This window comes from Gracilinanus agilis, chromosome 3, assembly GCF_016433145.1.
Source record: "Gracilinanus agilis isolate LMUSP501 chromosome 3, AgileGrace, whole genome shotgun sequence".
NCBI lineage: Eukaryota > Metazoa > Chordata > Mammalia > Didelphimorphia > Didelphidae > Gracilinanus > Gracilinanus agilis.
Window position 1 is genome coordinate 255,283,069 of NC_058132.1, and position 15,862 is coordinate 255,298,930.

Below are 15,862 nucleotides of genomic sequence, written 5' to 3' on the forward strand. Positions count from 1 at the left end.
GGCATTGGCTTCCCAGAGTTCAGGAATTATAATGATTTAATATAGCTGGTGATTAAATAATTTTTAGGAATTATTTTGTGACAACGAAGGCAGTGGATCAACATGATCACTATAAAAACATTTGCCCCTTTGAGATAACTTCAAATTTTTCTTTTATAGATTAAAAAAAAATTGTCTTTTTGTTTCCCTTTATATGTATCCACCTCTTCCCAGCTTTTATACCTTTAATGAATTCATGCTTCCTACATCTTTTTTACTTATTTGCCCTGCTTACATTGTACATCACTTGTAGGAAGTTATTTGTATCAGACCTTGATTTAGGAAACTTAGCTATGTATTAGCATTGTAGTAGCTGTAGTTTTCTTCTTTCTATTTTCTAATATGTTTCAGAATAATGTCTTATGAGTAAGACATTTTTAGAGCAAATAATCAAGCAGATAGGTTTTTAATTCCCTTGGGTTATTAATTAATTGATTGTAAGCAAACATATTTCAAAGTTAGTGATTTCGCTCTAAGATCTGGTAATTTTATTTACTTTTTTTCCCCTGTTTTAAAATCCATAAAAATTTCCTGCTGTCATCCCTCTTCACATATCCTCAACTTAGTCTGGTTGAAGTAGAAATCATCATGGTGAGGGGCAGCTAGGTAGCATAGTGGACAGAGTGTCAGGCCTGGAATTTGAAAGGCCTACGTCCAAATCAGTCCTTAGACATATCCTAGCTGTATGACCTTGGGCAAATCTTACTATTCTTCTGTTTTAGAATTAATGCTAAGACAAAAGGTAAAAGTAAAAAAAAACATCTTAATGGCTGCATGCGTTTTCCTTCTCTTCCTCACCAATCCAGTCCCTTGTGAAGAGACCTGTCCTGTCCTGGTGAATACTAAATATTGGTAGTATAGAGTCAGCAATCTGAGATTGGTAATAGAGGGAGGTGTGTATTTATGGGGAGGGGAACATGGGAATATTGGATGCATTCCCTGCATTTGAACCATTGTGTCACTGATGTGAAGTTTTTATTAATTCATATTAAAACTTATGATTTTAAAAATTCAGATAATAGTACCAGCCACATGTTTATAAAATGACAAGATACCTAGAATTTAGCTTAGAATTCTTACAGTTAGTCCTGAGTCTTTTAATTAGCTATTCTCTGTCAATTTGTGATGCTTTGGAGTTATCCTTGCCCTTCTCCATAGTATTTTTATTGTTCTGTTTGTGAAGGCTCTACTTAGTGTCTTATTCTGAACACTTGTTCTCCAAAGAATATTTGTTATTGAAAGAAAAAAACCTAGTGCTAGTTTTTTCTTTGTGTGTTGACATTTATGCTTTTTTAAAAAAGTAGCCATTATGTGTGTATATGTATGTATGTATGTATGTATTATTTTTGCTTTAGAAGATGTTAAAGAATTATTCTAAATAGAAGGAAGACAGAAAAAGAAAGAAGAAAGAAAATGAACATTTATTAAATATTCCCTATGTGGTTAATTTAGGGCATAGACCTATGATTTCATTGGTGTAGGGGACTTTCAGGGGAGCATACTACCTTTGTCAATGCAAGACTAGACCTGCTGAATTTTAAAATCTTAGAGAGGACCTTGTGACATTCTTGAATCCAGTTTAGACCAGATTAAAACATAATTGGAAAATATTTAACAAAAATACAACAGAACTTAGATAATACTATTATATGGTTTTCTAAGGCAATATGTGGTCTGTGGGCTCTGTTTCTATTTGAGTTTGACATCTCTTGCCTACAGCCCTGAAGTTTCATGACTGGTGCAGGATCACATAGCCAGTATATATGTTATGTCAGAGGTTGAACTTGAACCGAAGTCTTTCAACTTTTGAGGCTTGCTTTCTTTCTCCTCTTCCATTGCCTTTCTGGCCTATTTGGAAGAACAGTCTTTTCTCTACATTTTAAGCAGAAGTTTTCTAAAAATAATTTTTATTAATTGAATCCAAACAGTCTAAATCTTTCTGCTTAGGAAAGAAAAATGTGCAAAAATAGGCAGAGTAACAATGCTTTTGAAAATCTCCCTCTCACAAGCAATATTGAAGTCAATAATTTATATTATTATTAAGCAATAGACAAAATTCTATAGTTAAGATTAAGCAAAGTTTCAGAGTTTAGGTAATAGTTTTAGAACTTAAAATATTGGTGCAAACTAAAGAATAATTTTCCTAAAACCATTTAATCTTTTTCTTGTATAGTTCATCTATGGCAAGAGTTCTTAACTAAAAACTATTTTGGTTATATCAATATGATTTCTTTTTAGTTCTATGTATTTTATTTTATGCATTTCAAAACAATATTCCTAGAAGGGATCCATAGGTTTTACTAGATGCAAAGGGACACAAAAAAGGTAAAGAACACAACCCTTATATGAGGATTGTCCTTTCAACCTGGACAAAGAGGAATCCAAGAGATACTTCTAAATGAAGTAATAATCAAAGACTCTTTCCTTCTCCCAGTTTGAGTATCATCTTAATCTGGTCAGAACATGAGGGTGAAGAGTATTGCTCTTAGAATCAATAAAAGCATCCAGATTGTCCAGGCTGTCTTAATTCTAACCTCCAGAAGAACAGGATTCCTCTTTGAGCTTTTACCCAGCGTACCAAAAGGAAATGGTTTAGTGTTTGGCAATGTGGGGGGGCTTTAACTATCAAAATTGATAGTTAAGAAATATTGATTAAGTTTCTCATCTGGGTATGACTAAAAACTGTTGACTAAGGTCTCAAAGAACTAGTTTTAAAAGTATAAGTGTAAAGCTTAAAACTACACTAAGCCTTTTTGAATACCATGTATATTAGAATGGCATTGTAAATCCGAGCATCCCAACAGCCTCTCTCTGGTTTTTGAAGGGTAATAGTCCTAGTTCAAATTGCTATAGTTCTTTAGAATAAAAAAAAAAAGCATTTTACATGCATTGTGCCTTTATTTTTACCAGAATCTCTCTTATGCCTGTCTTCTCAGCCTTTTGAGGCAAAGATGATGGATAAACTAATCCCCTTTACGCAAATTGAAGCTCAGAGACATTGTGACTTGTCCAGGATGTTAGAAAGTGTTAGGATCAGGATTTATAACAAGCAAAATAAGTGCCAGAGTCTTACAGAATCTCTCATCCTGGTGCCCTTCTCCCCCGGCTTCCCCAGCCCCCAAAATGTAGTTCTACCCAAATAAAAGCATCATTGTGGATGTAGGCCACAACCAGTACATTCCTGGCCATCTTTTCTTCCCCTTGGTTTGCCCAGAAAGTTCATAAAACATTATGGGAACTAGTATTTTCCTGATACACAGGGGCTGGGGCTGTTCACTGATTATAGTTTGCTTTTGTCATATACTTTGCTAATTTTTTTTTTTCTGATCCTAAATCTTTGATAACTTCCTTTGCTCTTTGGAGTTCTTTCTTTGTTATGTGTTGCATTCTGCTGCTATCCATCCTGTAACTACGTTGCTCTCTCAATAATACTCATTTTTAATTCTTAGTTGAAGGTAGTATGCCATGACTTTCAGAAATACAGAAACAATAGTAGAATTAAAAAAAAAGAATGAAGAATTTAAAAGATAGGCTTTTGTTTCTGAGAGAATTTTGCTTTGTAGTTGCTCAAAGGCAGTCTAATCCACTCTCCTGCTTTCTTTCCTCTGGGCCCACCTTGACTGTTTGTACTATCTGTATAGGATGGACGGATGGGCTCTTTGGGTAGTCCACCCAAACCGTGGCTATAACCTAAACAGCAAACATTTCTCTTCTTGTTTTATCCTGTGTGAATGGCAAAGCCAGATTTTTTTTTTGAGTAGTTTCCTCGAGAAGCCCAGATGCTGTTTTGCAGCTTGATGTAGCTAGCACCATGGATGGGGAGTCTCTTGGGCTGGTGCTGAGGGTGCTCAGGGTCCTTGGGCAGAGTGCTGAATGTGCTATGTCGCACACAGAGTCTTGCTTTAGGCCTTACTTCTTAAGAATAATTAGAGGGTCATTGAATAAGGTTATTCCTATTGTTCGAATTTTAAGGAATCTTGAAGTGTTTTAATATATAAATTAGGAGATGCCTTGTTGAAAGAAAGCATTTAAGGCGGCATTTTGCAAATGTGAGTCCAGTGCTTTCTTATAATCAATCACTAACATTTATTGAGTGGTACTATGTGTCAGTAAATGTGCTGAGTGTTGGGAATACAAATAAAGACAAAAAAGGAAGCTGGGTGACTCAATAAATAGAGAGCCAAGCCTAAAGACAGGAAGTCCTGGGTTCAAATCTGGCCTCAGACACTTCCTAGCTGTGTGACCCTGGGCAAGTCACTTGACCCACATTGCCTAGCCCTTATGGCTCTTCTGCTTTGGAACCAATACATATATTGATTCTAGGATGGAAGGTAAGGGTTTTTAAATTAAAAAAAATAATCTAACTGGGGAGACAACATATAAACAACCACATATAAGCATACATATTTACTGTATATAAACTAGGTAAACAAGCAATCTACAGGATAAATTGGAGATAATCAACAATAGAACAAGACTAGAATTAAGGGGAATTAGAAAGACTTTCTGTAGAAGGTGGGATTTTAGCTGGGACTTAAAGCCAGGAGGCAGAAATATGTGAGAAAGCATTTTGTAGATATGGGAAACAGCCAGTGAAAATATGCAGAGGTGGGAGATGCAGTATTATGTTAGAGGATTAGCAAGGAGTCCAGCGTCACTGGAAACTCAGAGTATGCAATGGAGTAGAATGTATATGAAGACCAGAAAGGGGAAAGTTGGGGCAGGTTAAAAAGTGCTTTGAATGCCAAACAGAATTTCATATTTGTTCCTAGAGGGGATAGGGAGCCATTGGATTTTAGTGAGTAGGGAAGTGACATGATCAGATTGTTGCCTTAGGAAGATCTCATTGGCAGTATCTTGTATTATATCTTTCAGTCAGTTTGATCTACTGTGGAATATTACTTATGAAAGCCTGCCTATTCCTAACAAATACCCTCCTGATGGTTTTAGTTTGTGGGTAGCTTATATAGATGGAAGAGTGAATGTATTGATCAGTAATAATTGAGATTTGCTTGGCTGCCCTTTTGGAGTATTTAATAAGGTCTGAGATTTTTTTTTAACTTTTTAGAATATTGACCTTTTTCAGTCCTCACAATTGTGTTGACTTTGGCATTGTTCTTTTCTGTGTACATTTGGTATAATTCAGCTGCCTCATCTTTGATTTCTGTAATTTCTTTTCTACCTTCTTTTTATTTTCTTGAACTAGAATATTGGAGTTCAGTTAGCAGGACTCTGTAGTTCTTGATTTGCAGATCTTTTCATATTTTTCTTTCATTTATTACCCCATTTTCATTCTTAAATGTCTTAGATAAAAACTTGCTTAGTTAAATTTCTCATTTTTATCTTCTACTGTTTCTTACTGTTTTATGAGGTGATACTTCTCCTTGAGAGTAATGATGGTTTCATCTTTTGTTTTTGTATCTCCTTTTCTTAGCACAATGCCTTGGAAATAGGAGGCACTTAATACTTGTTGATTGATAATATATTATCCTTCTTAAGTTTTTACAATTAAGTTTATATTTTAAATTAATGTTGTTCTTGGCTGCCTCATCTCTTCACCTATGAAGTACAATATCTTAAGTGCATGTTGAATAAATTATCTTTTTAGGTTCTTTGAGTCATCTTGTTATAGCAATTGATTTACTTTAGTTAAACTTCTGTGTAAAATGATTATAGTCAGTGCCTGTCTTTTCTTTTGTCAGTCTCCCATTTTTATTGTTAATAACGTGGAAATAGATAAGGATGGAGTTGTTCTCAGTGCACATCACTCTTTTTTTCACACTTATTTCTTCTGACTTTGCACTGTTTTGATCTTTGGACTAATGAGTGGGTGGTCTAACTACATAAAATAGCTGCTTCAGGAATGACTCCCACAGCAATAATGAATGAATCATTTCCTGTATGTTATAATCAGCCTTTTGTGATGTCATTGTTGCTTGCCATATCCAGAACTTTTTGCTTCTTTTCTTGAAGAAAGTATGTTTCATAGTTATGAGGCTTTTGGGTAGTACACACACACACCTTTGGCCTCTGACATTTCTTTTTTCTCCCATATTGTGAAAATTAGTTATTGATCCTCTATTTTATGTTTTATTTCATTCTGTAATTAATTCTATTCTGTAATTATTTCCTGAATTCTATGTAACAAACCTAAGCCTCTTCTTTGTCTCTGAGTGAAGAAGCTCATGAGTTCAAAAGCCTAGTCCTCCTCTCTCATAGTTATATGCTGAAGTTTATTCTCCCTATTAATTACTTTTAATTAAGGAAAAACTCTGAGCTAAGTTTAGAGGTTTAATACTCTCATAAAACACTCTAGCTGTGAGGGAATTTTTATTTTAACACTACCTGCATTTCACTTTTGTCAAGTAGCTTGTTTTCCCTCATAACCTCAGCTCCTGAGAAATGTTATCTGACATCTGTGCTCTTTTTGAGGGCAGACAAACTAGTAGTAGAGTGGGCATGGTGGGGAGCAAGGGCAAATGATCTTTTAGCCTTTCTTTGTGCTATGGACCCCTTTGGCAGGCTGGTAAAGCCTTCAGACTTTTTCTTGGGATAATGTTTTTAAATGCATAAAATAAAATATCTAGGGGACCAAAGCGTAGAGAAAATAAAGATGAAATTGTTTCCATTTAAGTTCATGCTCCCCCTGAAATCTATTGATGGACCCATTGGAGGTCTGGGAACTTCAGGTTAAGAACATTTGGACTAGAGGATATTTATCAACTGTGCCAAAGATGACCTCTTCATCTTTTTCATTTCTTTCTCTATTCTTCTGTTCTGGTAAAGGTGAACTAGCTCTCCTAAAACTTTAGAACACTGAAATGTTCAACTGGATCCCCAAATGCCAAAAGTTCTCTTGGAAAAAAAATTGAGAATTTATGAATCATGGAATGCCTAAAAAAGTTTGCTATGTTTCCTTAAGTCTCTTTCCTCAAACACACTCGTTTGTACACATGGGCACCTACTCAGAGAACCAGATACTTTCACTAGGAAGTGATACTGGCTGCCTGAAAGAGGGGCTGAAACAAGTGTTTTCCTGACTGGCCCAACACTGCTTTTGTATTGAAGACATTCTTTTCTGAAGAGCATATGGACAATAGAGTTGTTCATGGGCTATTGCATTTAATGATTTAAAAGTTTAGTTGTTTATAGCTAGAACGAGGGGGGCTGTTGCCTGAATTCATTTGCATCTAATATAAAATGGTTAGAAATATGAACTCTTCATGTTCAAGAAAACATTTCTCATATTTCTGTGAACAGCAGGAGATGCCTATTTAAACTGGACTTCATTTCATGCTGTGAAACTTTTAATGGGCCATTCTCAACAATTAACAGATGTCAGAGTGAGTTAAAAAAGGAATGTCCTGGGCAGGCTTCCATTTCTACTCACAAAATTGTCTTCTTATCTCCAAACCTAACACCAAAAGTAGATGGAAACTGGACCTCAGAATTTCAGATCTTGTTTAAAGGATAGAAGCTGACTTAATTGAAGAGTGTCAGATTTAGAAAAGCTGAAATTATTTGATTTTGTAGAAGGGCAAAGAGGAGAATTTTGTATGATAAACATAAATAAAAAGCGGTAGTACTTTTCCCAATTTTAGTAGGAGTTCATAATTATATTTAAAATCAATTCTGTCTTCCTTGTATTTATCTCTTATAGGTATACTTATTTGACAAAGTCATGGTAATTACAATGATCTTTAAAGCATGTTCTGATTTAGTGATAGTGGTAGTATAAAAAGAAAATCTCAAGAACCTAGAAAATGCTCGTTTCTTGAAATTCAGTAGTATACATTTAAACAAAAATGTCTGATTAATCTTGGGTTAATTCATCAGTTAATCGACGAAATTCATGAAATGCTTGATCTGACAGTTTTAGATACTTGTGATATGGTTACAAAAGCAGTGATGTCTCTGTCCTCAAGGTGCTTACATTTCTTTTACTAAGTATATACCTGTTTACAGATTATATACAAAATAAATAGTTGGGGATGGGGGCAGGGAGAGAAATTATTGCGTGGTGGATTGGATACTGGTCTTGGATTTTGAAGTCTTATCTGTACCATATAGTAGCTGTATGATAATGAACAAACCACTAATTTCTCAGTGCCTAGCAATTCTATATAACTCTTAAGTTGCAGACAAGTTTCAAAGCTGTATCTCATACTATTGGTTTTGTTAAATAATTCTTCTAAAATGTCTACTTCTTTCCTACCTTTAACAAATACAGATAGGTTAGCATTATTTTTCTTTAATGAGTTGGTACATCTTAGTGTCTCAAGAACAGTGTTATACATATTTTCTTGTTTTACATACTTAAACAGATACACATATATAGATCTCTCTCTATATAGATCTCTCTTGAGATATTTAGATCTATATAGGTAAATCTCTCTCTGTCTCTGTCTGTCTCTCTGTCTGTCTCTGTCTCCCCTTCCTCCTTTCCTTCTTTCCTCCCTCTCTATCTGTTGGAAGTTTAAGTGGAGCAGTGGATTGACCACCAGGCCAGGAATCAAGAAGACTTGAGTTCACATTTGGCTTTAGACGCTTGCTTTGTGAGCCTGGGCAAGCCACTTAACACCTCTGTTTACTGCAGTTCCTCATCTGTGAAATACTCCTATTTCCCAAGCTTGTTCTGAAGATAAAATAATAGTTTTAAGGCGCTTATACAGTGTCTAAAACATAGTAATTAGTAAATAAATATTAGCGGCTATTATTAATTTTTACATTTATATGTATGTATCCACTTTTGGATAAGAGAAGCTAAAGCACTCGAGTGATATAGTTAAGAAGTGCAGAATGCTCTGGGATTGGATCCTACCTCTTGACATTTACTAGCCATGTGCTCGAGGATAAATTAGTTATCCTTATCTTTAAAATAAGCATGACAGCTCCTGAGATAAAATATGCAAAACTCTAAAGTGCTAAGTTCTAGTTATTTTTTAAAAATTAATTTAGAGTATTTTCCCATGGTTACATGATTCATGTTCTTTCCTTCCCTTTTCCCCTCCCTGTCCCTGAATTGATGAGAAATTCCACTGGGTTATACATGTATCATTGTTCAAAATCTATTTCCATATTATTAATATTTGCAATAGAGTGATCATTTAAAGTCAAAATCCCCAATCATATCCCTATCGAGCCACGTGATTGATCATTTGTTTTTTTTTTTCTTCTGTGTTTCTGCTCACAGTTCTTTCTCTGGATGTAGATAGCATTCTTTCTCATAGGTCCCTCAGAATTGTCCTGGATCCAAATTGCATTGCTGCTAGTAGAAAAGTCTATTACATTTGATTGTGCCATAATGTATCAGTCTCTATGTACAATGTTTTCTTGGTTCTGCTCCTTTTGCTCTGCATCAATTCCTGGAGGTCGTTCCAATTCACAAGGAATTCCTCCATTTCTTTATTCCTTTCAGCACAATAATATTCCATCATCATCAGCACAATTGATTCAGCCATTCCTCAATCGATGGACACTCCCTCATTTTCCAATTTTTTGCCACAACAAAGAGCATGCCTATGAATATTTTTGTGCAAGTCTTTTTCCTTACTATCTCTTTGGGGTACAAACCCAGCAGTGGTATGGCTCGATCAAAGGACAGACATTCATTTAAAGCCCTTTGGACATAGTTCCAAATTGCCTTCCAGAATGGTTGGACTAATTCACAATTCCACCAGCAGTGTATTAGTGTCCTAATTTTGCCACATCCTCTCCAACATTTATAATTTTCCTTTACTATCATATTGGCCAATCTGCTAGGTGTGAGGTGGTACCTCAGAATTGTTTTGAGGTGCATTTCTCTAATTATGAAAGATTTAGAACACTTTTTCATATGTTTATTAATATTTTTGATTTCTTTATCTGAAAATTGCCTAGTTCTAGTTATTCTTATTGGTGGAACTTGAATCAGAATTTAGATCTCCTATTTCCTTGTCAAATGTTCTCTGGTTTAATATTTCTTTGTCTCTGGGCAAGAGTAAAAATTTGGTTTTACATCTTAAAAATTCATCACAATATCTCAGTCTAATGAATGCTTCAGGCATATATAATCACTAGCAAACAAACAAAAAGATTGCTTTTTTTTTGTTGTGGTACTGTGTCATGTTTTGCTTTCTTTGTAGAAAGAAATTCAAGCCATGAGCCAGTGCAGCCATCCCAACGTGGTGACCTATTACACCTCTTTTGTTGTAAAGGATGAGCTTTGGTTGGTTATGAAATTATTAAGTGGAGGTAAGTTGCTTGTATTTTGGAGACTTTGGGACCCAGATTTAAGACATATCCTTTCTGTAGCATGTGGTCATTCACTTAAACCATACACAGTGCCTTCTTTTTTACATAGAAGTAAACCCAGGTCCAGAATATCCTACCATGCTGAAAAAGGTTTCAAGTAAAGACCTGGCAGTGGCTTCTTGGCAGAGGATCACCATCTGAAAGTTGTCCACTAGATTACAATTTTTTTTCCTCATCATAGCAACACAAGAAATTCTCTGCTGAGAGGTGGAGGGATTATGATCTGTATCTATACAAGAGGTACCTTCAGTGAATGAAATAACAGCTCCATAGAGAACTTAAATCAGGTGATTATGACCAGCAGAGCTTGAACGAAGTGTTGTATCAGGAACTGACAAGGACTTTGGCTGTTTAGCTTGGAGGGCAGTCCTTCTCTATGGCCCTTTATATCAGTATCTTTTCCATAGACTACTATCCTCTGACACAGATGCTGAGCTCCCATCCCTAGGAAGAGAGCACTTTAGGACTGCTCAGGCAAAACCAAGCAGGCACTAGCAGTTTATGTAATTGCTAGGTCTGAGTCCAGACCAGGGAGCTGTCCAAATTTAAAAGGAGACAAACTCAGTCTTGGATCTAAAGTCCAGAAATGAAATAAACCAAAGAACTGTAACTTCTTTGGATCTACTTTGGCAGACTTGTAGAGAGTCCAGGCGAGCCTCGTTCAGCTTTGTTCTGGGTTCCAGCCAATCCTATTAGTCATTGTTTCCTTGAGTGCCCACTTGGCTTGCTAATTTTTTTTTTTAAGAGAGAAAAATAGAGAGAGAAGAAGCCCTGTCAGTACTTCTTTGAATGCATGATTATCTTGCCCCTGGTTAAAATACTTCACTGGAAAACCTGGAGGATATCCAGGGGCCTGGGACTCTGAGTAGGACCAAATACCCTGCCCAAGTCTCAGATTTTGTTTCCTTACTTTGCTTTTTCAGCTTGTTTTTAAAAATTTTAATCTTATTAAGCAACCTTTATTGAAATAATGTTTCTCAAGGTCTCTTAAATCACTTCCATTCCTTTTCTTATTGTGCTTTGACTTGACAGAACATTCCCCTGTTCTCTTAAAAGGGAGACCTCCAATACTGGACTTTGGGAAAGAGGAAAGTTAAGCAAGTTTCCACAGGTAAATCCTGTGAATGTGGACTGATGTGGAAACTTACTTATTGTTGTCTCAGCAAAGCAGGAAATTATTTTGCAAGTTTGACAGTGTGGTATTGCCGTATACAAAGTTCTTTTGGAAATTGACCTTTTCTTTCCAGATCAGAAAGTATAGTTTAACAGAACACATCCCTAAAGTGGAAAACTGGTAAATCAACAAATTAGCTTTCAGTAGTCTCTTGATTGAGAGGAGGAGGTTGGCCTAATGCAGTAATGTCTGATGGGGAGACAGCATCCTCACCGTTAATCACTGCAGGCCAGAAGCCAATTTTAGGGCCTTACAGAAGCCATTTGTTAACTCCTCAGAAATGCTCAACCCCCAGGTAATTACAGCTATTATAAATGACCTGGAGGTACTGAATATTAATTAATATGTGTTGAAACCTGAATTGTACATTGCCAAGGGATACTGTTCTATTTACTTTAACATAGTATTGAATAGTTCTTCATTGTTAAGATTGGTATATTAACCAGTTTTTTCCTCAGGTATATTCAAAGTGGTGCGCTGATAACCTCCAGACAAAGAAAAAGACCCTTAGTTTGCCATTGTAGATATTGAAGTAGTTGGGTTACTTTTCTTTCACCCATGGGCTCTCACTTCCATATTTTTGCTGTTGAAAGGGGGAGTGAATCTATCTGTGGTCCTTTATCTCTTCATTTATCCCCTAGGTTTATCTTTTAGTTTTTTTCCCTCACTTCTTTTACCCTAATTTCTGAAGTCTAAAGCTTGACAGTCACAAATGAATGGAGAAAGGGCCTACTCCTACCTTTTCCATGAAGGCTAAAGGCTTGATGTCAGGAAAAATTTTCCAACACTTCTGTCATGGAGAGCTTCTTGAAGTAGCCTTTGGACAGTTCTTGTTAGGAATTTTTTTCTTCCATAGTGCTACCATCTGGGACCAAGTAAAATAAGCCCAATAGCCAATAGGAAGGCCTTATTGATTTATATATTCATTGTTTAAATGAAAATTCTTTTGAAGTATTTATGTGTGTGTATTTGAAACCGTAGTCAAAAATATACTGCTTGTGTAAATTTGACAATTAAGTTCACTGCTTAATTTTTTAAATAAAAATGTATCAGTGGTTTTATGTTTTTCCCCCATAGTAGTCCCTTGCTTATAATCCCCTGCTTCTATAGAACTCTTCCTTATAAGAAAGAAAAACAGTTAACTGTTGACAAAACCAACTGACACAGTGACATCTTGTTTGACAGTAGATAGAGCATTCTGCACATGTAGTTTGCCACCTCTCCTATGATGAGGGAAGAGTGTTTCATCAGAGATCTTCTGGAATCAAGATTTGTCATAACATTTAATATGACTTGAGGATTTTAATTTATATCATTGTCATATGTATTCTCCTGATTTTGTTTATTTTACTCTGTATTAATCTTTATTTCTTCATTTAAGAATATGTTAAGTTCAGACAAATTGCTTTTTTCCTTCTAGTTAGTAGAGCCCTGATCTGAAAAAACAACTAAGGTAATTGTTTTTAAAAGTTATACTTATCAATTTAGGTTCAATGCTGGATATCATAAAGTATATTGTCAGTCGAGGAGAGCACAAGAATGGAGTCCTGGAAGAATCAATAATAGCTACAATTCTTAAAGAAGTTTTGGAAGGCTTAGATTATCTCCATAGAAATGGTCAAATTCACAGGTATGAATTTTTGTAGATATTTTCATATTTAGATATTTAAAGATTATCAGTAAATCATACCATGGATCAGTTTAGTGTTATTTCTAGTTTCATTTTCTATAGATAATGATAGGGAACCATTCACTGGAAATTTAAGTACTTCAAGAAAAAAGTTTCAGAGTCATTTTGGGTGAAATATATTGGCCTATAAAGTTTGGTCATCTGTTTTATAATGCAGAGGTTCTAGTTTACTTTAGAGAACATTGCTTTGGGAATTAATTTCAAACTATTACATATTTGATATGTAAACACACATGCACATGTATAAATGATGTATATTTTTATGAGGGGAAAGAACATGTTAAAACTCTTTAAATAATAAACCTTTTCATTTCATTGCTACTTTGGTTGATTTTATCTATTTGCCCAAAGCTTTGATAAGATACACAATCAAGTTTTCAGTGAAAAAATTAATTTGCCAACTGTAAAAGTACTGATTGTCTCATAAAAAATTTTGCAGCCTACTGCTTGGGTCATATTCTTTGTTTTCCTTGACATTCTTTTTAGTTGTAGGACGGGAATAACTGTTACAAACATTTTAATGGCTGGATAGGAGTAAGGGTATCCTTTTGGAGAGAAAAGGAAAGGAACTTCTTGCTAGATCTTTTTGAATACAATATAGTAATTAGTGGAAGAACTCTGGGATTCTGCTGATTCAAATAGCATTGTATTTGCTGTAAAGTTAGATTTAGTGGGCAACTGCATCAGTTCAAAAATATGATTGGAGTTTTTTTTTCTTTTTAACACCAATAAATCAATTTAGTCTTGTAGCTTCTATTAATTTTTCCAAACCAACTTTCTTATGTTTTCAACTAACTTGAACATCTTCTTTGTGAAGGATGGTAATAATAATACCATGTTTCTAGGACTATTCATCTAAATTAAACACTTGATAGTAAGGATTAGAAATGTTGGAATGAATAAATTATTTTTTCTACTTGGTATTGGTAATGAAAAGACACATGCTCTACAATCAGTTTCTACAGAGTAGAAACTGACATGTGGTATTATTTTGAAGCGTGTTTTGGAATTGTTCTCAGAGGCAGGTGTTACAGGTTTTAAATAGTTAGCATTTTAATGAGTAGATTGAGGGCCAAGCTTGAAGTCAGGAAGGACCTGAGTTCAAGTCCTACTTTGGACAAATAGTAGCTGTGTGGCTACTTCCCAGGGTTTCAAGCAATTTGAAAACTGTATTTGGAGGCATTGTCAATTGCATACCAGGAGATCTCTACATGGATGAAAAAGAAAAAAGAAAAATAAGTTAAAGAACTCCAAAAAAACAAAATATTGGAATGCTTTATAAGTTGAAAAAATTGGGAAATTTGTATCTGACTTTAACAACATGCAAGATGAGGGCTTTATTTATTTAGTGATTTCAATAAAATGAGTTAATGACAGAATATGAAACACCCTGGTTATCCTGGTGTTGGCCGCATTTCCTAATTTATAAAATAACAGTTGTGAAGTACAACTCAAATCAGTAATTTTTGCCTTTTAAAAAAATCTTCCTGTAGAAATGTGTTCAATATGTATACTTTGTAGAATTAACTTCTTATTTGTTTCTGATAGGGATTTGAAGGCTGGGAATATTCTTTTGGGCGAAGATGGTTCAGTGCAAATAGCAGGTAAAGATTTTAAATCTAAAATTCATTGTATGTTTTCACAGAGGCCTTCTGCTCTATAGTTTCTGTGAGTTTTGATTTGTTTTTGAAAAATGAGTAAATACATATACTCTATTTTCTCCACAGTGTTCAAGAAGACCTGATTGCACTACTTATTTTTTCTTTGCAATATTTTAGCCAGTGGCACATACATACAATTTGTGTTTTTGATGAATTCATGCTGGATCATTCACCCAACAATATGATTTTTGATTAATGTCATTTTAGTTAAGACAAATCACGGTGTCCTAGTTTTTTGTTCAGTTTTGTTAGGTTTGGTAATCTTTTGATTGAATAGTGAACATTGATCATTCATGAGAGGAAGAGATTTTGCACAACCTTAAAAAAGCCTACTTAAATTTCTAGTCTTGATGATGCTGAAAGTTTGAAAATTTGGTCTCTGAATAAAAGCCCCTTTTGGAAGGGGTTGCCAGTGCGCCTTCTGCATTTAATGCTTCTCCTGATTCTGATACCTTTCCCAGAACCACTTGTAATATATAGATAAACCTTTATTAGCTCTCAGATAAAGACTCAACAATGTCTATTGCTATGGGAATTCATTTAGTACATTCATTTTATTCCCAAATAAAGCTGACAATATTGACTGAGCTCATTAAGCCTTGTTTGAGGTGAAGATATAGTTGTTCCATTTTGTGAATGAATGTAGCAGAGACTTCTTTAATTCCTTCAAATTCCCTGTCTACCAAGCTAAGTCAGATCAGTTGTTGATCTTTAGTTTACTTTTATGTGTATGGTCTGCTTGATCTTGTGATATCACATTCAGAAGTCCATTGGCTCATTGTGAATAATAACACTTGTCTGTGAATTTTTCTGTTGGTCAGTGTTTGCAAGCCTTCTCCAGGGAACCAAACAACTTTTTGGTGATGTAAATCTTTTGGGTAGGCTCCAGTAAAACTAGGACTGTACAAGAGCCTAGGACATAGAATCAGGGACCTTGAGCTGGAAGGATTATATGAAGAAACTGAGGACCAGAGATTTAATTAATTGACTTACTCCAGGTCACAC

General features: G+C 35.0%; 1 protein-coding gene across 1 annotated transcript in view; it reads left to right on the top strand.

Moving 5' to 3' along the window:
* STK39 (serine/threonine kinase 39) overlaps positions 1-15,862 on the top strand; it is a 315,180-nt gene that overhangs the window by 92,119 nt on the left and 207,199 nt on the right. The window contains exons 6-8 of the mRNA XM_044669100.1: positions 10,164-10,272; positions 12,995-13,136; positions 14,745-14,800. Coding sequence (XP_044525035.1) covers positions 10,164-10,272; positions 12,995-13,136; positions 14,745-14,800 — 307 coding nt within the window. The remainder of the gene's footprint in view (positions 1-10,163; positions 10,273-12,994; positions 13,137-14,744; positions 14,801-15,862) is intronic.